The sequence below is a fragment of the Pediculus humanus genome, genomic scaffold (genome assembly GCF_000006295.1).
Source record: "Pediculus humanus corporis 1103172107475 genomic scaffold, whole genome shotgun sequence".
NCBI lineage: Eukaryota > Metazoa > Arthropoda > Insecta > Psocodea > Pediculidae > Pediculus > Pediculus humanus.
This window is the reverse complement of record NW_002987093.1, coordinates 968,507-991,268: the sequence shown is the minus strand read 5'-3', so window position 1 is coordinate 991,268 and position 22,762 is coordinate 968,507. Positions and strand designations below refer to the sequence as shown.

Genomic DNA, 22,762 nt, shown 5'->3' with positions numbered 1-22,762 from the left:
TTAATTAATTTAAAAAATAAAAAATAAAAAAAAAGTTGGTAAAAAATTAATTAATTAATTAAATTAAATTAAATTTTTAAAAATAAAAATTTTCTTCGCCATTTTAATTTAAATAATCAATAAATTTTTTAAAAAATAATAATAATAATAATTAAAAATAGCGATTTCTGAAATAGAAAAAAAAAAAAATTAAATAAATAAATAAATAAATAAATAATACTTATTATTATCATTATTTTCAAATAATCAAATTTTTTCACGTTTTTTTTTTTTTTTTTTGACAAAATTCACGGCATAAACACACAAACAATAAAAAATTTTAATTAAATATTAATACAGAAATAATAATAATAAATTAAGCTTTTATGGTTGGGGGGAAAGTAAAAAAAAAAAAAAAAAAAAAAAAAAATTTTTAAATCTTACCTTTTGAAAATTTGAATGCCAATTGTCTCCCTCTCTCTTCATTATCATAAAAATCAATCAAAATTCTTGTCACTCAACTTTTGAATTTTTTTTTTTTTTCTGGAAAATTCTTCAACAGTAAAGAAAGAAAACTATGTATATATTACTAATTAAATAAATAACTTTTATCTTTTCACACTTTTTTTCCTTTTTTTTTTCTTATTAAATCACCAACAAGAAATAAAAATTAACTAAATTTAGTAAAAAAAAACAAGAATTAATTATTTTAATAATAATAATAATTTTTCTAGATTTTTCTTTTTTTCAACGGAAAGAAATAAATTAAGAAAAAATTACACCGAAAAAAAAAAAAAAAAAACTTTTGTAAATATAGTCAGAAAGAAAAAAATGTTTTTCTTTTTGTTTTCACAAAATAAGGCTGGAGAAAATACCAAAAAAAAAATAAAATAATAATAATAATAAAATCTGATCGATTATATCAAGTTGTAGAATCTAAAAAAGAAACGATTTTCATATTTTATGATTTGTAAACTTTTATGATTTTCATAATAATAATAATAATAATAATAAAAAAAAAGAAATAAGAAGAAGAATTTTTTTATACAATTGTGAGTGCTAACAAGTTAAAAATTTCATAAAATGTTTCTCTGGATGGCTTGTATGAAAATATTTGTTCGATTTCAATCGAAACGGAATGAAATCGAGCACTCACAAGTCAAAAAAGGTTTTACTATCCTAAAAAGTTTAGAAAGAAATTTAAAAAAAATTTAATTTTTATTCTAGCACATGCTTTTAAAATACTTCAAATTATTAAAAAAAAAAAAAAAAAAACCTGTATTTTGTTTCATTTTAATTTAAATTAAAATTAACGACATTTAAAAAAAAAAAAAAAATGTCGTCATTATAATTGTGCTAGAAAAAAAAAAAAAACTCTGAAAATTTAAACTGCCATTTAACCTTAAAAATAATAATGAATAATTAAAAGGCTTTTATATATATTTTCTTTTTTTTTTTTCTTTTTTTTTTTTGTTAAACTCGAAAAAAAGGAAAAAATTATTGAATTATTTTTAATTTTTTTTACCTGGTCTCCTCGAGATTGTTACATCTTCCGGATTAATAATATTACGATTTATTTTTTGATTTCCATCTAATACATTGCTATCAATTCTAAATGTTAATTTTCTTAAATCTTCAACATTGTAATTTTTAAATGATTTTTGTGATGTTTCAATGAAAGACCTTTCATCTAGTTTTTTTTCTAAATGATGACTTCTAAAAAATAACTCGATTACAACAAATGTAAAAAAAAAAAAATAATTATTTGAATTTCTAATAATTGTTTACTTTGGCTTTTCTCTGGGTGATGACTTCCTATATAAATCACTTCTGCTATCTTTTTGCTTGAGTAAAAAATTTTGGTCTGACCTTGGCGATTTACTTCTAAAATAAATAATTATGTGTAAAAATTTTATGTCTTAAACCCATTGTGATATATTAATAAGATGAATTAAGAAATTAAACGAAACAAACCTATTTCTGCTATGACTCCTTAACTGATTAGAAGATGTCCTATAGCCTAATTTATTTTTTCTGGAAATAATTCTTTTTGGAGAAAGTGATAACTTTCTTTTTGTAGAACCTCTAAATGAAGGAGTATGCCTTCTAAGAGGTTGAGATGACCTATTTATAATATACGAGTAAATAATGTAAAAAAAGTATAAAAATTTAAAGCATTTTAAACAAATTTTAAATATTCCACGCGTTTAACGAATTCATTAACGGTAAAAAGTAATTGCAGGGGTTCAAATTGTATAAAACTTGCTCTGTAAGAATTATACTGTGCGTTTTAAATTTTGCCAATAGTATTCATAAAATTAAAAAAACCCACGCATGAGAACTTGCTTAATATTTAATTAAAAGTAAATAATACTTATAATTATTAAATAAATAGTCCGAACGCGATAAAATACTAATTAATTTCGGTTTTTGATTTTAATGTATAAGTAATAAAGTAACATTGAAAGACGGATATATGTATTGGATTTTTTAACAATTTTTTAATGCACAAACAAATAAAATGTGTATAATTTACCTTCTAATAGAACTAGAATGTGTTCTCGATCTAATAACTCTTGGCCGAGCAGGCATAGTACACGTTTTTTTGAGTATTAGATCATTTACAAAAATAAACGAATTTTATGTGTGAACCTCTAAAGCGTCCTTATGTTCCGAAATTATGTTGGTGCTCATTCCAAGAAGGCGCAGACCTTTTGACCAACATTATTTTATGAAAATTTATTTAATAATTTTGAAAAATTATAATATAATAATTCATTTTAAAAAAAAAATTGTAATTTTAAATATATTATATTTTTATGAAATAATTATAAATATTATGTAATATGATATTAAAAAACTTAAACTGCTTTGGTTAAGTGGTAAGGTTGTACCCCTGATAAAAAAAAAAAAAAACCAAAATGGTTGACGAAAATATTATGAATAATTATATTTTTAAAAAATGGACATATTGAAAGCAGAAATTGCTAAGAAAAAAAGACAACTTGAAGAAAAAAAAGTTTTGGTAAAATAAATAGTAATTTTTTTAGATTTTGTCAAAGTATGAAACGTAATAACAATTATTGTATCATTTTATAAAATTAAATCTTATGTTTGTTTGTTCACAGGAACCCGCAAAGAAATATTTCAAAAGAGGAGAATTAATCGCGAAAGAAAATGCTGAATATTTAGAGAGATTTGCGTCGGAAAAACCTAAACCCGACGGTTTTGAAAATTTACGTGAAACTAATTCTCCAAAACCAGAAGATGGAGCTGACCATGTAACACTTCCTAGAAAGGAAGTTATTCGGCGATTAAGAGAAAGAGGAGAACCAATTCTTCTTTTTGCTGAAACAGAATTAGAATCTTTTCACAGGTTAAGAAAGTGTGAAATTTTAGAACCTGAAGTAGATAAAGGTTTTAGAAATGATTTTCAAGAGGCTTTAGAAAAAGTCGATCAAGCTTTTCTCGATGAAATTATTGCTTCACAACAACAGAAAGATGGAAAATCTAATTTAGATGTTCAAGTACAGGATGATGGAGTTACATATGAAGAAATTAAAAGCAAAGCAGTTGAATTAGGAAAAGGAAGTAGAGATTTAGATTTACAAGTTATTTATCAATTCTTACAGGTGAGTTAAAATACACATGTATTGATAAAAATTTATTTTTTAATATGCTAAAATTTTTCTTTTATTTTTCAACAAGTTTTTATTAAAAATGTGGGGAAATCAATTAAATAATAGAAATCCTAGGGAAAAGCAAACTACAAAAGGAAAATTAGCAAGTGCTACATTCACTCAAACTCAAATATATTTAAAACCATTGCTTAGAAAATTAAAAAATAATTCATTACCAGAAGATATATCGGATAGTTTAACAGAAATTATTGCATTTCTACTCGACAGAAATTATATTAAGGTAATTTACATTGACAGATATGTTTTTGTTTTTTTTTTTTTTTTTTCAAATAAAAAAATTATTAAATTTAATGTCTTTTTTCATTTTAGGCAAATGATTCTTATTTGCAAATGGCTATAGGTAATGCACCTTGGCCAATCGGTGTAACTATGGTCGGAATTCATGCTCGTACTGGTAGAGAAAAAATTTTCTCAAAAAATGTCGCTCATGTTCTTAATGATGAAACGCAAAGAAAGTATATACAGGCATTAAAAAGATTAATGACAAAATGTCAACAATTTTTTCCTACTGATCCATCGAGATGTGTCGAATATGCTGCTTTTGGACCTTTGTCATAAATTGTTTAAAGGTAAGTAAATGTTTATCTGAACTTTTAGCCATTTCTTATCGTTTTTTCTGATAAGGTCGATTCAATAAATCAATGCTAATTTTTATGTGATGCTTCGAAAATAACTTTTTGTTAAAGTTCGATTTACTTTTAACATACCTCAAAAGGTTTTATCATAATAATTTAAAAGTGCAGGAAAGTAAAGGATAGGATTTGAACACTTTTTTGTAACTAATATACTATTTGATGGATAAAAATACTGATATATATATACTTAGTAAAAAAAATTTCAACATTCATTTTAAAATTAATAATAATTTTTTTTTTTTATATATATATATAAATATAAAAAATAAATTTTTTTAATATCGTTGTGATTTCATCGTGATTATTTCACTTCGAATGGAGGTACCCAACCTCCAAAACCATTTTGTAAATGTTTAGCTACTTCCAAACAAATTTTATCATTATTAAGGGCTGCTACCACTTGAATTCCTATCGGCAATCCCTCTTTGTTGAGTCCCAAGGGAACTTGAGTTACCGGGAACTTGAAAATGTTAAAGAGAGCCCAATATGTGAAATTAAACGGACGTAAAAATGGCGTATAATGATAAGGAGCGGGAGTCGGACTACTCGGACATAGGAGAACTCCATTGTTGTCTAGAATGTTCTGGAAAAAAAGAGAGAAAATTTCAGTTAGTTATGTTGGTAAGAATTGTAGTAATAATAATAATAATAATTTATTATTCTTACGTTAAATTCCGTTTTAAGTTTTTCAGTTAATTTTTCGGCCCAAATTGAATTTTCCTGTGGTAATTTATGATCAATTAATTTGTAAATAGCCGCAAGCGTGAATTCACTTTTTCCTATTAGTTTTTTAGGCAATTCTTTCCAAAGATTAACGGTTCTTTCTCGATTGCCCAACTCATCTTCAAATTGATAAGGTTCCTTCGTCATCCAATACCGCCATAATTTGTAACTGTATTCCAATCCGTGAAATTTAGCTTTTTTACAAGCGACTCCGCTAATATCTTGACAATAATTAACAGCGCGACGAAGAATTTGTGTTAATTCTTCATCGACTTTGCTAACTCTCGGATCATTTAACTCTTCCATGTAATAAAAGTTGATGGTTTTCATATCGACTTCTTGATACAATGTTTCATTAATTGAACTGTGAATTGAAACAACTTTCAAAACTGAGACAAGATCTTCATGATATTTAGCCATAGGACCTGCTGCAGCCATTGAATTCTTTTCATTTCCTGTTCTTCGAGTTGTACCTTTCATAGAAACTGCATCAGTTGTGGGCTTGTGACCGAAAATACCACAAAAAAAAGCAGGCATTCGAATTGATCCCCCTATATCTGTACCGATACCGATGGGAGATCCACACACAGATATTATACTCGCTTCTCCTCCAGATGATCCACCAACAGTTCTTGTAGTATTAAAAGGATTCAAGGTTTGTCCATACAAATTATTTCTAGATTCGCACCATAAATTCAATTCAGGCATGTTAGTGACTCCTAAAAGAATTCCACCTGCTTCTTTCATCAACCTGACAACTTCAGCATCTTCTGTACCTTTTTCTCCTTTTCTTGCGAGCAAACCGAAAGTGTAATTTAAACCTTTGCAAGAAGTTGATTCTTTTGTTGTAAATGGAATTCCTAATAGAGGTTTATTTTTTTCTATTTTATCAATTGGATCAGTGGTAGTTTTCAAGTATTTATCTATTTCTTGTGATTCTTTAATAGCTAAATCGAATCTCTCATCGACAACAGCATTAATTATAGGATTAACTTGTTCGATCCTTTCAATAAATGCTCTAACAACAGTTTCTGCTGTTAATTCCTTTTCTCTGATTTTTTTGGCGAGTGATGTTGCGCTTTCTAAAACAATACGATTTTTCACAGGTGGAATAATTTTTTTCTTCGTATCGTCGTATATCATAAGACCAAATATAAAATCGACTGCATAATCATAGAGAGATCGAAAAAAAACCAAAAGTTGAAATAAAATCGTTTTAAACATTTCGAATTTTGTTTTAGTTTTGAATCTTCTATATTTCAACGCAATTCTATCGTATTTTGATTTCTGCAAAATAAAATTTTAAAATATTAATTTAGAAAATTGATTAATGATAGTAAATCGAATTATTTGTTATTAAATATTTACTGTAGTTTTACTTCCTCTTAAATTTTTTACTTTTTCGATAGTATTAAATAATTTTTTATAAAAGAAATTAAGCGCGTAAGACTATTTTATACACTGTCATAATTTTTTCATAATAAATTTAAAAGTGGAAAATTTGTTATTTTGAACTTTTGTACTCAAGGTGTGCAGGTTTTTTTTTTTTAAATAATTACAAGAATACTAATTCAAAGTCTATTTTAATAAATTTATTAATAAAATTTAAAATAAAAAAAGCAATTCTTTATTTTCTTATATATAAAATTTATCATTAAAAAAAATTAATTATTTAAAGAAAGTAATAATAATAAACATAATAATGACAAACCAAAATTGACGGTTCAAATATTCAATGTCACGTTTGCGCGTTGTTAATAATTTTTTGTTAAATCATTTACGCCATCTTCGTGAACGTCACCGAGTTCACCTACCGGCGTGACTTGAAACTAATTTATTTCCTTGTCTTTAAAATGATCATTAAAAAAAAATTAATTTTTTTATATTTACTTGTAATTAAATTAACAAGTTTTAATAGTTATTTTCGGTGAATAAAATTCTAATAAAAGAAAAATTAAAAATCGGTCATTAGAAAAAAAAAAACCTAACGGGAATTTATTTTTGGAAAAAATAAGTTTTTTAATAATAGAAAAAAATTATTTCGAAAATGCCACATAAAGTTTTTTCCTTCCCCCCAGTGTATATTGCAACAAAACAATTTACTTACTAATTTTAGAAAACATGAAATATACCACGTTTCTAATTGACAAAAAACGCAAATTCCTGCTTGTGATATCACCAATGTTACATATAGAATTTCAAAAGGTAAATAAAATTTTACTATTTGAAACCAATTAAAAAATTTTTTATAAAAGTACAAGCATACATAATCAAAAGCCATATTTTAATAATTGATTTTATTTTATTTAAAAATTATTATCATAGTTATTTCATCAAGGATAACCCCTGACCCTTAAATTATTCAAATTGTAAAATAATTAAAAATATCAATGTTTAAGCTAACGTATGTAACATATATTTTAAATATTGAAAACATTTATTTAAATAATTCAATTGTAATTGCTTTTTTGTAAATATCTGTTCATATTTTGAAGTAATTGTGATTTTATTTAATTTATTAGCCTCTAAAAAAAAAAAAATTGCGCCATTTTTTTCTAAATCCACGACGAATTTTAATCTCACCTGTTAATGTTTCTGCAAAGTTGTCGCTCTGATTAATTTTGGTTTCGTAGTAATGTCTGCCGAATTTTAATGTGTTGTTAGTGAATTTAATAAGTTCCTGTTATAATTTGAATTTTTTTTATTTTTATTAAGTTAATATTTTCTTTAGTTTTTTAAATATATTTTTTACATTAAGGTACGGGCTTTATTAAATAAATTGTGATTTTGGTTTTATTTGACATAGGTAATATTTTTTTTTTATTTTGAAAATAGGCCACGGCCGGTGGCTTTGGACTACCGCTTTGTCGTTCGCTTGGCTTAATAAACGGAAAATGGATGTACACGTCGTTATATATTACTCAGGAAACAAGGAAAGGTTAATTTATTTCAAATAACGGGTTTTGGAAAAATTGAAAAGAAGGAAAGAGAAATTGCATTATATAATCTGCCAAATTTGTTGCCACTGCTTTGAATTCTTCTGTAGAATCTAGGCTAGGTAAATTTTCTAACAATTAACCGTGGGACTATGGAGAACTGTGTCAGATAATTAGTGTTAGTATAAAGTTAAAATTTTGTAAAAAAAATTTTGCTTTGACAAATAATTCTGTAGTATGCTTGTTTATAGTTGTTTATCTAAGTAAAAGCTTCCATAATGATTCCCAAATTATTTTTTAGTGAATAGTGGAAAATTAAAAATGTAATTTCTTATTTTAATACAGATACATTGTTAATGGATCAATCTGAATCAGAGCTGTCTCACCATTTAGATACTTTGGAGGCAAGATTAAGCAGTAATAAAGAAGTAGAAACTGCAGAATCTGAAGAGAATTACGATTTTGAAGCTGGTAGAGTATTTCCGAGTAGTCCAACTGAAGCTGAATTTGGTGATTCACCAAGTGATAGAGCTGAAGAAATGGCAATCGAAGATGCCTGTGATATTAATTGGTAATGTAAAAATTTTTATATTATAAATTGTAATATTTTCCAAGCTTTTCCAATAATTAAAATTCAATTTTAAGTAAATAATTAAATTCTTTATTAATTATTATCATAGGGAAGAGGATGCAAATTTTTCCACACCTTGTGAGACTGATTTAGGTGTTTTACCTTTGCCGAGTAGTACAAATTATGATGAAATGCATGTCCCACCTACATCAGATAGTCCTAATTTCAATGCTGATCTTGAATACTTGTTTAGTGGAGATCAAAATGGAGATGTTTTAAGTAATTTATTTCAAATTTCTCATTTAATAAAACTACTTTGATTTGTAATTATTTAATATTTTTTTTTTTTTTTTTTTTTAATATTAGATTCATCTTCTCCGGGAGTGTGTGGACTTTGCAATCTTGGAAATACATGTTTTATGAATTCCGGTTTGCAATGTTTGCTTAACACTCCGACAATGGTTCAGTTTTTTATGAAGCAAGTATCAGAAGATACTGCCAATCCAGATTCTTTGGCCACTCATTTCATGAATTTATTTCAAAAAGTTTGGAGTGGTAAATACAGTAAAGTAAAACCAACTGATTTCCATCAAGCCTTGGGTAGTCATCATTCGCAGTTTAAGGATTATAGACAACATGATTGCCAGGAATTTTTAGCATTAGTCTTAGGTAGTCTTCACGAGCTTCTTAACACGGCTAGCAGTAAAAGTCACGTTTCAGATCTTTCTGCCGATCCAATGACTCCTCACAGTACGTGTGAAGAGGACAGGGATAGTTCCGTTCCGAGAAATGCAATCCAGGAAAATACCGATCCCGATTCCGGCAGTCAAGTAATTAAATGCCAATTACTTTTTTTTTAAACCTCTTCCTATCTATTATTTAAAAAAATTTGTCTTTATTTTAGGTTGCTTTGTCAATAACTGGATTAAGATGTGAAGCATCTTCATCTTCTCATAGCTCGGAAAGTTCTATAGGTGCAAGTCAAATTAGAATGAGACCTTTACCGGAAGATGTTCAACCATTTAAAAGTTTTCAATCGGGTAGTTCAATTTTATGGGAAGCAATGGATTCAATTAGTGGAAATGGTAAGTTTATTTTACGAAAAATTAGTTCCAGTAAATTATTCATAATTAATAAGAGAATTAATTTAAAGCTGCCGAAGGAGACAGTCCGGTTGAAGACGCATCAGGGATATCAGTTGACAACACCGGGAACAATATTATTTTAGATAACAATTTAAAAAAAGACTCGAAAGTTATTCTTAAACTAGACGCGACGACAAAATTTGAAAAAAATGAAGTTGCTTCCTTAAATAATGTTCCTCAATGTTTTCGGGGTTATGACGACATATTGAAAGATGCCAAAACGTCAAACGTAAATGTTTTGGTTACCGAACAAGGACCAAATAATGAAATAGTTTTTGATTCGGATAAATTTCCCAAGTACGAGAGTACGAGGAGGAGGGATGCATTGGAAAATCCTAATTTAACAGAATTTCATAACTTTGATGGGAAAACTGTAATATATATTTTTGTTGTTGTTGTTGTTGATATTTTATTATTTAAATTGTTAACTAAAAATGAAAACTTTGTTAAAATGTTTTTTTTTTTTTTTTTTTTTTTTTTTTTTTAGGTTAGCGTGAAACGGATAAAGGAAACGAATAAATTAATTGATAATAACGAAAACACAAAAGAATTTTTGACATTAGAAACATTTTATAATAGTAATAATAAACGATTTAAGGTAAAAAAAAAATTTGAGTACATTGTACGGTGACGTAAATAATATTTAAAAATATAATTTTTTTTTTTTTTGTGTGTGTTATCAGTTAGAAGAAAGTTTAGAAAAAGAAAAAAATTTTCGAATGGAATACGAGAGAAAACTTTGCGATAGCGGGGGTAATAATTTAGAGCAAATGGGTAGTAGAAATGGAGAATTTTCAGGTGCGACCAGCATGAACAGTCCGATAAATATGGATGATGATTTAGAAGCGGATAAACAGTGGGAAAAGCATTTGGGACACAATCAAAGCGTTATTGTTGATTCTTTTCAGGGTCAATTTAAAAGCACGGTATTCCTTTTTGATTTAACCTCTTTTTTTTTTTTTTTTTTTTGGTGGTGGTGGTAAACTTGTAATTTTTTTTTTTTTTTTTTTTTAGGTTGTTTGTTCCGAGTGCAGATACGTATCGTCTACGTATGAGCCTTTCATGTATTTGTCCGTACCGTTACCTCACGCGATGGAACAACAAATATGTGTGACGTTTGTTCCCGCCAATTCTAATCCTCCCACAAAATTTTTACTCACCCTTAATAAACAGGACAAAATAATTAAAATAAAAGAACATTTGAGAAAGTTGATGAAAGTTAATGTTACCATGTCGCTCGAATTAGCCGAAGTTTTACATCATCATATTGCTAGAATTTTAGTTAGTATTTCCCCCCCCCCCAATTCTTATAATTAAATTAAATTATTTTCAATTTTTTTTTTTTTTTTTTTTTTTTTACAGGATGAAAATTTGTACATTCGTTATTTAGGAACGTCTGATCCATATAGGAGTATTTATGCGTTTGAAATACCTGATGATGTTAATGCAACAGTGTCTTCTTCGTTGTCTAAAGGCGACTCTGCGAGTTTGCACAGGAGCGAACCTTTAGATTTAACTCCCGAACAGTATCCCGTTTCTCACGCTCTAGAACTCGGTAGTAAGACTGTGAAACTAAACAATGTCGAAACTCGGAAAATGATAAAGCAAAGTGAATCCGATACGACGAAATCAAATATATCTAGTACAATTAATAACAATTTAAAAGAGGAATCCGATTTGTTGTCGTCCAACGGTCGAACTTCAATCGAATCCTCGCCCTTTATCGGCCCAGTTTTCTACGGGCCTCATTTGGAAGATCAGGGAGGAGGGGACGCGTGGGTAACGGAAAAATGTCGTCCGGTGGATTTGACTTCGTCGGATAAAGACGATTGGAAAAGTTGCGCTATTTGTTTGGAAGAAGTCGAAAAGGGATTGAAAAATCACAAAGGATGTTCCTGTTTTTTATGTGATAGTTGCATCGAGGTGAGAATTTGAAGAGAAAGGAGGGGCGGGGAGGAAGAATTTTTTTAAAAAAAATCCAAAATATTAATTAAAAATTAATTTTTAGCGATCTGTTAAACATTACAACGAGGGAGAAGAAAATGGACTCATGAAATGTCCCGTTTGCAATGATTTAGTCGATCCCGAAAAAGCTTTCGAACTCGTCGACGGAAATGTGGATTTTAAAAGTTCCGTTAGGATGCTCAAAATTCCCGTTTTGTTCCGTTTGGATATCGAAGGAGACGGCGGGAGTAGTAGTAGTGAGAAATGTCAAAAATTATTCGGACATCCTCATTTAATCAAAGTGCCCAACAGGCTCAAAGGGTCTGAATTATATGAAATCGTTGGAAAATTAATTCCCTATAGTAATTTTTATTCCATTGCATTCGTCGATGGACAGGTACGCGATAATCATGGCATCGTCCGCCATATTGTTTTTTCGCATGTTTGTCAACGTTTCATTATAAAAAATGAATTTCAGGGTTATCATTGTTCTCGTTGTATGTACACTGCTCGTTGCAAAGGTTGTAAAGTATCCGAAGATGCGGAGATCAACCTTCAGACCGGAGACAATTTGGCTGTTTTATTCACTAGTTTAGTAGTTGAAATCCCAGCTATAGAACATCATAGTCTCAAAGAATTTAGAAGTCAAGAACAATTATCAATATACGATTGTTTGGATGCTTTTAGCGAAAGGTTTGCGTACATATTAATAGCTACTGTAAAAATGAAAGGGTTGACACTTTTTCCTTATACTGTAATGTAATTTTTAGTGAAACTCTAGATGAACACAATCCTTGGTATTGTCCAACGTGCCAAAGAAATCAATGCGCAACAAAAACGCTTTCCGTTTGGAGGTATCCGGATTTTTTAATTGTTTATCTTAAAAGGTGATTGATTGATTGATTGATTGATTGACGAAATGTTTTGAAAATATCATTATTATTATTATTTTATTTTAAACGTTCAATAATAAAATGTTTTCAGATTTGTTTTTCACGAATACACGAGCGTGAAATTAGACGATAAAGTTTCTTTTCCATTGACGGGTTTAAATTTGGTACCGCCTTCTCGAATACAACAGGGAACAATCAGACCGTATAATTTGTACGCATGCGTCAATCATTTCGGAGGTGATGATGATGATGATGATGATTTTCTTATCGAAAGATGTATATATATATATGTATGAATTTTTTAATATAAAAAAATTTATTATTTTATTTTAGGGGCATCTGCCGGTCACTACACTGCCTACGCCAAAAATCCACAATCGGGTGATTGGCATTTGTTCAACGACGAAACGGTAACAGCACAAAAACCTCAGGAAGATGATTTTTGCAACGCTTACGTTTTATTCTATCAAAAACAAGGTACGGGATTCATTCGTGCATTTCATTAAGTCGTGACTCCCAACAAAAGTTTTTATAATTCTATTTATCAGGAACGACTTTATCGAATTTATCCGCTTTCGTGCGAGAAAAATGTTATTTAATGGCACCTCAAACGTTGCAAATCCTTTCGTCGTTAAAAATACACTCGAGCGAAGTTAAAATACAAAAAATAAATTCTCTGCTAAGGAAGTATTTTCTACGATTGAGATCAAGAGATCCTAGCATCCAATATTCTAGTTATTATCGTGTATGAATTTTTTTTCCTTTCCTTTCCTTTCCTTTCCTTCATTTTCTTCCTCTGGTACCAATTTTTAACAATGCCAGATGAAGAAGATTTAACGAGAGTTGATTATTATTATTATTATTGATATTTACACGAGATTTTGTAAATTTGATTTATCATAAAATCCATTTCGAATGAGTTTTCTTTTTTTTTTTTTATTTTTACACGAAATCGCACGTGTATTTTCAGTTTATATCGACGCTGATAGCCAATTGGGAAAAATGGTGTGTTAACGGTAAGGGAACGTCCCAGAATTTACATTTTCCCTGTTATTCCCTGTTATGTGCTCTTACTTACATGGAAACCGTAATGAAAATAAAAAAATATTAATAATGTAAGTGTCGTTTCGTCGAGGGAAGAAAAGGAAAAAAGATTTCAAGTTGTCTCCCCCCCCCCCATTTCTTGTTGATCTAGTAAAATTTAAATAATGATGATAAACAATTAGTGTGTTGATATTATTATTATTATTTTTTTTTTTTGTTTTTTTTTTACAGGAGTTAACTTTAATAGAAATTTACCAAACTCGTTTTTAAATGATGCGACAGCAAAATCAAACATAGAACAATTAATATTAGATTTAGATTCGTCCGTAGAACAAGATACATGGCGGGAAAATGTGACTCAATCTTCAGGAAGTTAAAAGAAAGAAAAAAAGATTTTATATATATCTGATCAGTGATTTTATGTCAATGAGATTAATTATACACACACACATACTTATCAACCTTTAATATAAAATAAAAAGGAAAATTGTTTTGAACCGCAGAAATGATTATAACATTATGATTGTTGGGAAATTGCTATTGGAAAAGTATAAATAATAATAATAATAATTGAAAGGGAAAAAGAGTTTGTGTTAAATTAGTATGGAATCTAATTAATGGATCGATAACGGTTTTTTTTTTAATTAAACAGAAGGGAAAAGAAAAATGTTTTGCATTATTAAATAATCCGAAATTTTTCTTTGTTTGTTTGTTTGTTTGAACGACGAATTTAACAAGTAAAAAATTTAAATTTTAATTTGAAACTTTTAAGACAAGAAAAAAAAAAAAAAAAAAAAAAAACAAAATGGGGAAAAAAACACCATATTATGAAAAGAAAAGAAAATTTTGCTCAGAGTTTTTTTAAAAAAAAAAAAAAAATGGCGAGCAATTGTTTTTTTTTTTTAATTTGTTTAAAAAAAATAATAATAATAATTATTATTATAGGGAATTTCTTTATATGACAATTATTGTAATTTATAAATATTATGTTTGTTTGTTTTTTATTAATTATTTAGTAATATCCATATTTACCTAATATGATGAACTAATTATACTTTTTCCTATATAATACAAATGAATTACATTTCTTAAATATTTTATATTCCTGCGATCGTTGTTTAAAAAAGAAAATTATTTAAGTGATTTTTTTTTTTTTACATACAAAAAGTAAATTTTATTTAAATTGTAATGACATCAAAAGATTTTTAATAGTTTTTTTTTTTTTTTTCAAATTTTTTGGTTTTTGGAGCAAATTGAAATAAAGAAAGGTAATTTTCGTAAAAGTGGCAGCAGAAAAAAAAATTAATTTAAAATCAAAGGAAAGTAATAATGGCCGCGTTATTGCTTCAATTAAATTCATGTTCACGTAAAGTTCTTTCCGAAGCTTACAGCTGTTGCTTAGGTAGGATATACGCATAAAATTAAAAAAAATTTTATTAAGATGTGATTTTTTATTCGATATTAAATCAGAAAATGTATCAATAATTAATTTTTATATGAACGTGATTAATATAAAATTCATATTTCAGGTTCGATACGTTATAAATCAAAGATAAATATTCCATCGTATAGGAGTACATATGGTATTAAAATATTAGATTCATCTCATGTAAATCCAAATCAAATTTTAGTTCGACAAAGAACATTAGAATGGTTACCCGGATTAAATGTTAAAATATCAGGAAATGGAGATCTTCTTGCTAAAGTCTCCGGGAAAGTTTTCATTACTTATGAGAAAACAAATTTGAATAGAGAAAATAGATTCGTTAATACAAATTATTCTGATTCTTTACCCAAATACAAAGTTTATTTTAATGTTATTCCTGATCCTGCACATCAAGTTTTTAAATTAATCGATACTATTTGGTTAGTTTGTTAATTGATTTGTCGAATAATTAAAAAACAGGAAATTAAATATTGGATTAATTAAATAAAAAATTTTTTTATTTTCAGAAAAAGTATTTTTAAAAAATGGCAACCAACACTCCTTTACATCGTACTCAGGGAGATGGTATGGAAAAAATAGAAAATTATGAATCTGTAGAACATACAATAGTTTTGCAACCGCAAGAAAATAAAGAATCAATAGATAAAACTAATAATTTTACTCTACCCAAAAGTGTACCTTTTAATAATTTCGATTTGGCAATACAGCTTACACCTCCTCATGCAGTAAATAAAAAAAAAAAAAAATTATTTGAAAATATTAAAAATAGAGAACCTAAATTTGTGCCTTATGAACCTTATAAAGCAGCTGTTAAACCCATCGTGCCGAATTCGATCAAAGTGAACAACAAGCAAAAAACGAAGAAAAATTTTGCGGCAATTTTCAGAACGAAGAAATTATCGGAAAATGAAACAAAGGATGAAAAAGACTGTGTTAAATCAGATGTAAAAAGTGAAAATCAAAGTAGTGATGTTGATTGGAAAGCAAAATTTAAAATATTAGAATTGGAAATGTTAACGTTGAAAGAAGAAAACGAACAATTAGAAAATCAATTAAAATTTCAAGTTCAAGTTAATGGAGAATTGAAAAATTTATTAGTTGCAGCTGTTGGAGAGGATATGGAAACAAAAGTTCATGTTTTAACAGAAGATAAGTTACATTTGGCTCAGGCTTTATTAGCATCGTCGGAATCTCTTTCGTCTCATCAAGAACAAACAGAATGGTTAGCCGGTCAATGCGAAGTTTGGAGAAGTAAATTTTTAGCCAGCAGGTTTGGGTTTTAATTTTCCAACAGAAACTTTTATTTAAAAATAGGAAAATTTTTTTTTTTACTTGAATTTGTATATTTTTAGTGTTATGGTAGAAGAACTTGCTAGATGGAAAGCATCTTTATGTCAAAAAGTTAACGAGGCAAATGATGCATTAAAAAAATTTTTAGACGAAGAAAAAATGATTCGGGAAAATGTAGCAAAAACCTATGACAATCTTTGTGTTCTAAGGGATAATTTCGATTTGCATAATAAAAAAAATAAAATGTTTAAATGGAACATAATGGATGTTTGCAAAGAAAATTTAAATCTGTCTGAAATATTAATCGTAGAGCTATTAGGATCAAAACAAATGGACATAAAAAAAAATGTTTGTTTAAATCATTGGGAAAAAACACAAGCGGAAAAATCTGCTGAAAAAGTAAGTTCAATTAATTAGTAATTAATTTATTTAAGTAAACAAATTTAAATTGTTTTTAAAAAAAAATATTTTTCTTATTAAAGATTTTATCTAATCCCGGATTGCTGCAATTAATTAAAGAACCGGATGAAGCTTGTAATGCTGTCGTCGGAGCAGCTGTGACATTAAGCGGAAAACTCTACCTTCAAACTCATCCCCCCAAAATAGAATGTTGTCCTCAATGCACTGGAGAAATAAAACTTGTATGACAAATAGACGATTAATTTTTAAAAAATTTTTTTATACGCTAATAAAAAAAAAAACTATTTGAAAAAAATATTATTATATTGATTGATTATAAAAACAATATTTGTTTGTTATAAAACTCATTACAGCAGTTTTTTTTTTTTTTTTTTTTTTTTTGTTGTAACAATAATGAATTTAAAATTATAATTTGTCGATAATAATTAATTAAAGAAGCAACCTTTTAAAGTTGTTATTTCTGGAGTAGATGTGTAAAGTTTCGTCAATTTCGAATAATGGAGTATCCAGCTCTGATTTAAAAGCTACATATTTATTCATTGTAAATGCTGCTGTCTGTATAATATTGAGGGGGGGGGGAAGGGAAAAAAATTACATTAATAATAATAATTTAAAATCAAGCGCAAATGATCACTATGTCATATCGATTTAGGTTTTTCATTATTTCTTACCTATTTCATTTTTACAACATGTTTCAGATTCTCCATGCTTGTTCATATAAAAACATTTGCAGCAAAAAATACTAAAAAGTAGACAACAACAAAATTTCAGTTTTCGACAAATACAGAAAAATACTTTCCGGCAGCATGATATTTTAGGAATAGGAATTATTTCTATAAAACAATAGGAATAATTAGTTTAAAATTTTTTTTCAATTATATTTTTTTTATACATATTTTTTCATCATTTAATACCTGGCGTGTCATTAAATCTAACTTTCTTATGTCCTAAATTTTCTCCGTCTAAAAAATCACTTTCGGAAAGTTGAAGTATACTTTGCTTTAAATAAGCAAAACTTTGTAAAAAACTCTACAATAATGTTTAAAATTTTTTTATGTGTTGTATAACGTATAACATCTGTAATAACGGTTATTATTTTTATTACATAATAATAATAATAATCAATTTAATTTTTTTTTGTTTTTTTTTTTTTAAATAAACCTATGAAATAAATTACAATTAATTATTACCTGACGGAGAAATAAATATAATTATTTTGATTTAAAAAAAAATTTTTAATTATAAATAATGTATTCATTTGGAGTTGTGTATTCCATAGAGAAAATAAACTTTTTTGTTTTTATTATTACTCGATGATTACATGTACTTTTACTCGAACGTTAAGTGTATTTATATTAAATGAAATTTTTTTTTTTTTTTGTTAAATATTATTTCTATTTGCGTAGTTAATCTCGAATTTTGTATTTAGATTTTAAAAAAAAATGATTTTAAAAAAAGGTATGGTTATTTATAAATAATTTATATAATATGTTTTATTTATTTATAATTATTTTTGAGTAAGGTTGAATTAATTATGTTTAAAATAATAATGAAACCTTTTAATTCGTTCCGGCTTCTGTACAATTTAATTACGAAAATTTCATAGTTTTTATTTTCAATTTAACACTCATTTTATTTTAATTTATTTTAGTAAAATATATAATTAATATAATAATTAAATTTTATTTATTTTAACTCGTAAAGTTATTAATTTTCGGGTTGTAGCAAATTAATTATCAGGGATTATTTTATCAATTATTTATTTTATAAAAAAATGAATTCGATAATCCCATTAAATAATCTCAAAACGTGTAAAAAAATTTTCCTGGGAAAATTCTATTTTTTGTAAATTAAAAGAAAAAATAAACATTTACAAATCTCTGGATAAAAAGAATTATTTTTCAATTTCTGTATTAATGTATTAGTTTAACTTACATAGAAATTGGAAAAAAAAAAATTTATGTATATAACTGGTTTGTAAATCTTTTTAAATTGATTTTTTTTTTTTTATTTATTTTAGATTTAAGAATTTGAATCATACATTTGAATAAATTTTAAAAAAAAAAAATGATGAAATCAAAAAATTATAAGAAGACTGATTTTTTATCGAACAATGAAGATTCCATTAAAAATTCTGTCAAAGAAAATACACAACAATTGTTTCCTAATGGCAAAGGTAAAAGAAGGTGGGTTGTTAATTAAGTAATTAAATGTGTGATAAATTAATTTGATTATTCAAGAAATATTTAATTTACTTTAAAAAATTTTTGCAGATCAAATGATGCAGGAAATGGCTGCTATGGCAAACGTAAAAAAAAGGAACCCAATGATGAAAAAAATGAGAGCGAAAGTACTGATGCCAAGCCAAAGATGGAAAGTTTTGAAAAAAACAATGATACACCTGTTTCACAACCGAAAAAGAGAGGAAGAAAACCTAAAAGTGAAATGAAAAATGATTCTAATGAAGGATTGATGACACAGTTATTGGATAAAAAAAAATATGAAGTGAAATGTGGTAAATGTGATTTTACCGGTTCTCGTAAACAATTTGAAAATCATAATTTCAGACAACATGTAGGATTAGGTTGGGTCGAAGGAGAACCACCTGTTGATTTAAATGATGAAAAGGTAGTAACAGATTTGGTTAAAATGGCTTTTAAAGCTGTAAAAAAAGGTACTTGCGAACTGTGTCAAGATGTTAAAAGAAGCGTTTTAGGATATGTGTCTCACATTAGAAGTTGTGGAAAGTCGGAAGAAGAAAAAGAAGCTCTTAAAATTCAATGTCAGTATTGTTCTGCTAAATGTCTTCCATACAGCATGCCAATGCATATAAAACTTTCACATCCTGTCGAACCACCCAATGAAATCAATAATTTAGAAGAAAATAATGAAACGAAAAAGGATTCTGTTGTACCATCTGGAAAAAGACGATCTGCAGTAAAGTAATATTTTTTATTAAATTAGTTTTTTCATTGTGTGTTAAGTCTTCAAAATGAAATTTTGTAAAAATGTATTTTTTTTAAAAGAATTATTATTCTTCTAGGGCTGCATCAAAATTTCATGAAGTTTTGCAAGCTATGAATGAAGTTGAAGCAGACGCTCTTAAAATGCAGTATGTTTTATATGAGGTAAGTTTAAATTAAATACCATTAATTTTCATTATTTGAAGAATTTAAATTTTTCTTGTTAACCTTTTATTAGAAAGGGAATGAAAAGTTACCAAAAATAAGTCCAAAGATGTATAATTCGTGGTACAAATTAAAACGTGAAAATAAAAAAATTCCTTGTCAACACGATGGTTGTTCGACGACAACCGATGACGTGAAAAAAGCCAAACAACATTTTTTCACTTGTTTTCATTTACCTGAAAAAGTATACATATGCGAGACATGTAACTATTATTCGGTGAATGAATCCGATACTGTGGATCACGTTAAAAATCATCAAACCAAAGTTATGAAGAAGAAAAAGAAAAAAAAAGATGGAGAAGGAGAGTACGAAAAAGGTGAATGTGATAGCGAAGAATACCAAAGCGATGAAAATGGCGATGAGGAAGAAGAAGAGGAGGAAGAGGAAGATGATGATGATGATGATGATGTAAATGAGGAGGAAGAGGATTTAAATGACGAAGAAAAAGAATCGTTAAATAATAGCGAACTCGATAGTGGAGAAGACGATGGATCGGGTGAAAAACAAAAATCGAAAAAAATGAAAAAATCGAAAAAATCGAAAAAAGATCGATCGAAAATGTGTGACGAACAAAAAATAAGTAAAGTATTGAAATTGTTCAGTGACAGTTTGACCGTTACTTTAGAATCGGAAAAAACGGAAATGAAAGTCGATCCCTGGCCGGAATTTCACACTAAAATCTCCGATTGGAAATTCATTGGAGATAAAAATAATTCACATTTACTTCCGGAAATGAAAAAATCAATTTCTGTTAAATTAAAAGGAGCAGACGACAACGATGACGTCAAAGAATGGAGACGGTTTAAAATATTCGATAGCGAATCGGTCGATGGTGAGTGTGAGGTTATAGTAAATCATTTTTAAAATTTTTTATTTTATTTTCTCCTTCTGTGTGTTTATACAGGTACAACGACGTTCTTCACCGGCGGAAGTGTCAGGTGCATGTCATGGTGTAAGGTATCCTTCAACAGGATGATCAATAAACAAGTCAAACAATATTTAGCACTGTCTACGACGAAGGAAATTAATCATCTTAGAAACGTTCACGATCGAACCGGAAGTTCGGAACATTCGCTCATACAAATATGGGATTGCGGGTTTTTAAATAATAAAAAGTTAGGACGAGTTTTAAAACTTAAATATTTTACCGAAAGAAAGAAAACAAGTTCAAAGAATTGTAATTGTTTTTTTTTCTTTTGTTTTCAAACAGGTCCGACGTCACCGCGCCGAAATTATCATTAGGCATTGCTCACGATAGCGAAATATGGGACATGTCGTGGTTTCCCGATGATTGTTCGATGGAAGGTTCGAATGATAAAATATCAAGGTTGGGAATATTGGCGACAGCTTCCGACGATTCGATCGTTAGGATTTGGTCGATATGCGATCCCGATCGACTTTCTCGAACGAACGGGTGAAAATATGATGTTCATTTTACGTTGTTTTGTTGGCAACATGTTCGAATTTTGTAATTTTCTTAATTTGATTTTAGCATGATTCCCATTTACGAAGTTTTCCCCGTTGCAAAATTAACCACAGACGAATATTTAGCGGATAGTTGTTTGAATTTGTCCGTTGGAAAAAACGGTTCGATCGCCGGCGGTTACGCGAATGGAATTTTAGCTCTATGGAATTTGAATAATTTTTCGTCGCCGTTTAACGACGCCGAAGAAAAATCCACGATCATGAGACCTCATTTAACAATTCAAGCACATAAAACGACGGTTACAGGTGAGAGAGAGAGAGAGAGAGAGAGAGAGGAAGAGGAACAGGAAAAACAGGAAAATTCACTCGATTGGATTTTTTTTCCAGCCGTGACGTTTTGCCCGGTTAATAATCGTTTTATCATATCGGCTGCTTTGGATCGTATCGTTAAATTATGGGATTTGGAAGAGCCCGGATATCCCGTGGAACAATTCAGCAAAGAATTATGTTTGGGTGCAGTTTGGCCCAAAAATCTACCCCTGGTCATTTATAATTTCGACGATATCGTGTCGACGACCGGAAAAGGTTTCGTGAGATTCGTCAAAGATATTTTTCACGATCGTCAACAGTTTGGTTTGGTCATGGAAAATAGTTGTTTGGTGATCCCCTGAACATTTTCCGCTTTTCGATCGTTTGACAACACATAATAATAATGATTTTTTTTTCAGAATTTGTCATTCAGCGATTGGTTGAACGCATTGTGCGGATGTAGCGACGACGGTGACATCAAATTGAGATATTTTAAAAATTTTCTAAGCGATAAAAGGAAAAAGGAAAAACAAAACGTGAGTCGGGAATCCTGTCGGAAAACGTTTTTGGGGGAAAAAAAAAGGGATTTCGATGTTTTTTTTTTTTTGGTTTCTTGCAGTCGATATCGTCTGTGTCGATGAAAAAATTAAACGGTGATGATGATGATGATTCAAAAGAAGGGGATAAGGTGGTGGTGGTGGCGGATAAGGAAAATGACAAAAAGGTGCCTAAGCTGCTATCATACGAGGAAATCAATTCGGAATACGGTTTAATATTTAATGAGGGATCAATGGGAGATGGGGAGGGAAAAACAAAAAAAAATAGGAAAAAAATTAATCCGGAAATTTGTCCGGTGAAAGCCATTAATAGGGTTAGTTGTTAAATTCCCTTGGTTTTTTTTTTTTCTGGACGTTTTGTTTCAAAAAAAAAAAAGAGGAAAAAAATGTTTTTTGTTTTGTTTTAGATTTGTTTCAACCCGAATTTTATTAGCTTTACTCACGTAGCCGCAGGATACAATTGCGGATTTGTTAGAATTTTACGGTTGGAAAATTCGTCAGCAAATAAATTTATAGAAACAATTTTAAACGATTATAATAAAAAATTATAACCG

The 22,762-nt window shown here is 28.2% G+C and overlaps 6 protein-coding genes across 6 annotated transcripts; 5 read left to right on the top strand and 1 right to left on the bottom strand.

Annotated features, from left to right (window-relative positions):
* Nucleotides 1-2,941: 2,941 nt before the first annotated feature.
* On the top strand, nt 2,942-4,238 carry Phum_PHUM128660 (pre-mRNA-splicing factor, putative; the record flags this gene model as incomplete). The annotated part of the gene is made up of 4 exons (XM_002424366.1): nt 2,942-3,004; nt 3,108-3,611; nt 3,688-3,900; nt 3,990-4,238. 4 exons carry the CDS (start codon nt 2,942-2,944, stop codon nt 4,236-4,238), a joined length of 1,029 nt encoding a protein of 342 aa, XP_002424411.1.
* A 378-nt stretch (nt 4,239-4,616) lies between these two features.
* Nucleotides 4,617-6,262, bottom strand: Phum_PHUM128650 (amidotransferase subunit A, putative; the record flags this gene model as incomplete). Its single annotated transcript, XM_002424365.1, has 2 exons — nt 4,617-4,898; nt 4,982-6,262. 2 exons carry the CDS (start codon nt 6,260-6,262, stop codon nt 4,617-4,619), a joined length of 1,563 nt encoding a protein of 520 aa, XP_002424410.1.
* A 2,474-nt stretch (nt 6,263-8,736) lies between these two features.
* On the top strand, nt 8,737-13,278 carry Phum_PHUM128640 (uncharacterized protein; the record flags this gene model as incomplete). Its single annotated transcript, XM_002424364.1, has 11 exons — nt 8,737-8,824; nt 8,912-9,247; nt 10,489-10,616; nt 10,705-10,971; nt 11,053-11,613; nt 11,699-12,031; nt 12,113-12,327; nt 12,405-12,521; nt 12,619-12,764; nt 12,861-13,004; nt 13,076-13,278. The coding sequence occupies 11 exons, from the start codon at nt 8,737-8,739 to the stop codon at nt 13,276-13,278; spliced, it is 2,538 nt and encodes an 845-aa protein (XP_002424409.1).
* A 1,622-nt stretch (nt 13,279-14,900) lies between these two features.
* Nucleotides 14,901-15,450, top strand: Phum_PHUM128630 (mitochondrial 50S ribosomal protein L27, putative; the record flags this gene model as incomplete). The annotated part of the gene is made up of 2 exons (XM_002424363.1): nt 14,901-14,973; nt 15,101-15,450. The coding sequence occupies 2 exons, from the start codon at nt 14,901-14,903 to the stop codon at nt 15,448-15,450; spliced, it is 423 nt and encodes a 140-aa protein (XP_002424408.1).
* Nucleotides 15,451-15,542: 92 nt separating this feature from the next.
* Phum_PHUM128620 (basic leucine zipper nuclear factor protein, putative) lies at nt 15,543-16,955 on the top strand (the record flags this gene model as incomplete). The annotated part of the gene is made up of 3 exons (XM_002424362.1): nt 15,543-16,288; nt 16,371-16,711; nt 16,828-16,955. The coding sequence occupies 3 exons, from the start codon at nt 15,543-15,545 to the stop codon at nt 16,953-16,955; spliced, it is 1,215 nt and encodes a 404-aa protein (XP_002424407.1).
* Nucleotides 16,956-19,098: 2,143 nt separating this feature from the next.
* On the top strand, nt 19,099-22,534 carry Phum_PHUM128610 (uncharacterized protein; the record flags this gene model as incomplete). The annotated part of the gene is made up of 9 exons (XM_002424361.1): nt 19,099-19,670; nt 19,772-19,856; nt 19,930-20,749; nt 20,822-21,014; nt 21,128-21,331; nt 21,410-21,641; nt 21,690-22,001; nt 22,071-22,187; nt 22,271-22,534. 9 exons carry the CDS (start codon nt 19,099-19,101, stop codon nt 22,532-22,534), a joined length of 2,799 nt encoding a protein of 932 aa, XP_002424406.1.
* Nucleotides 22,535-22,762: the final 228 nt, after the last annotated feature.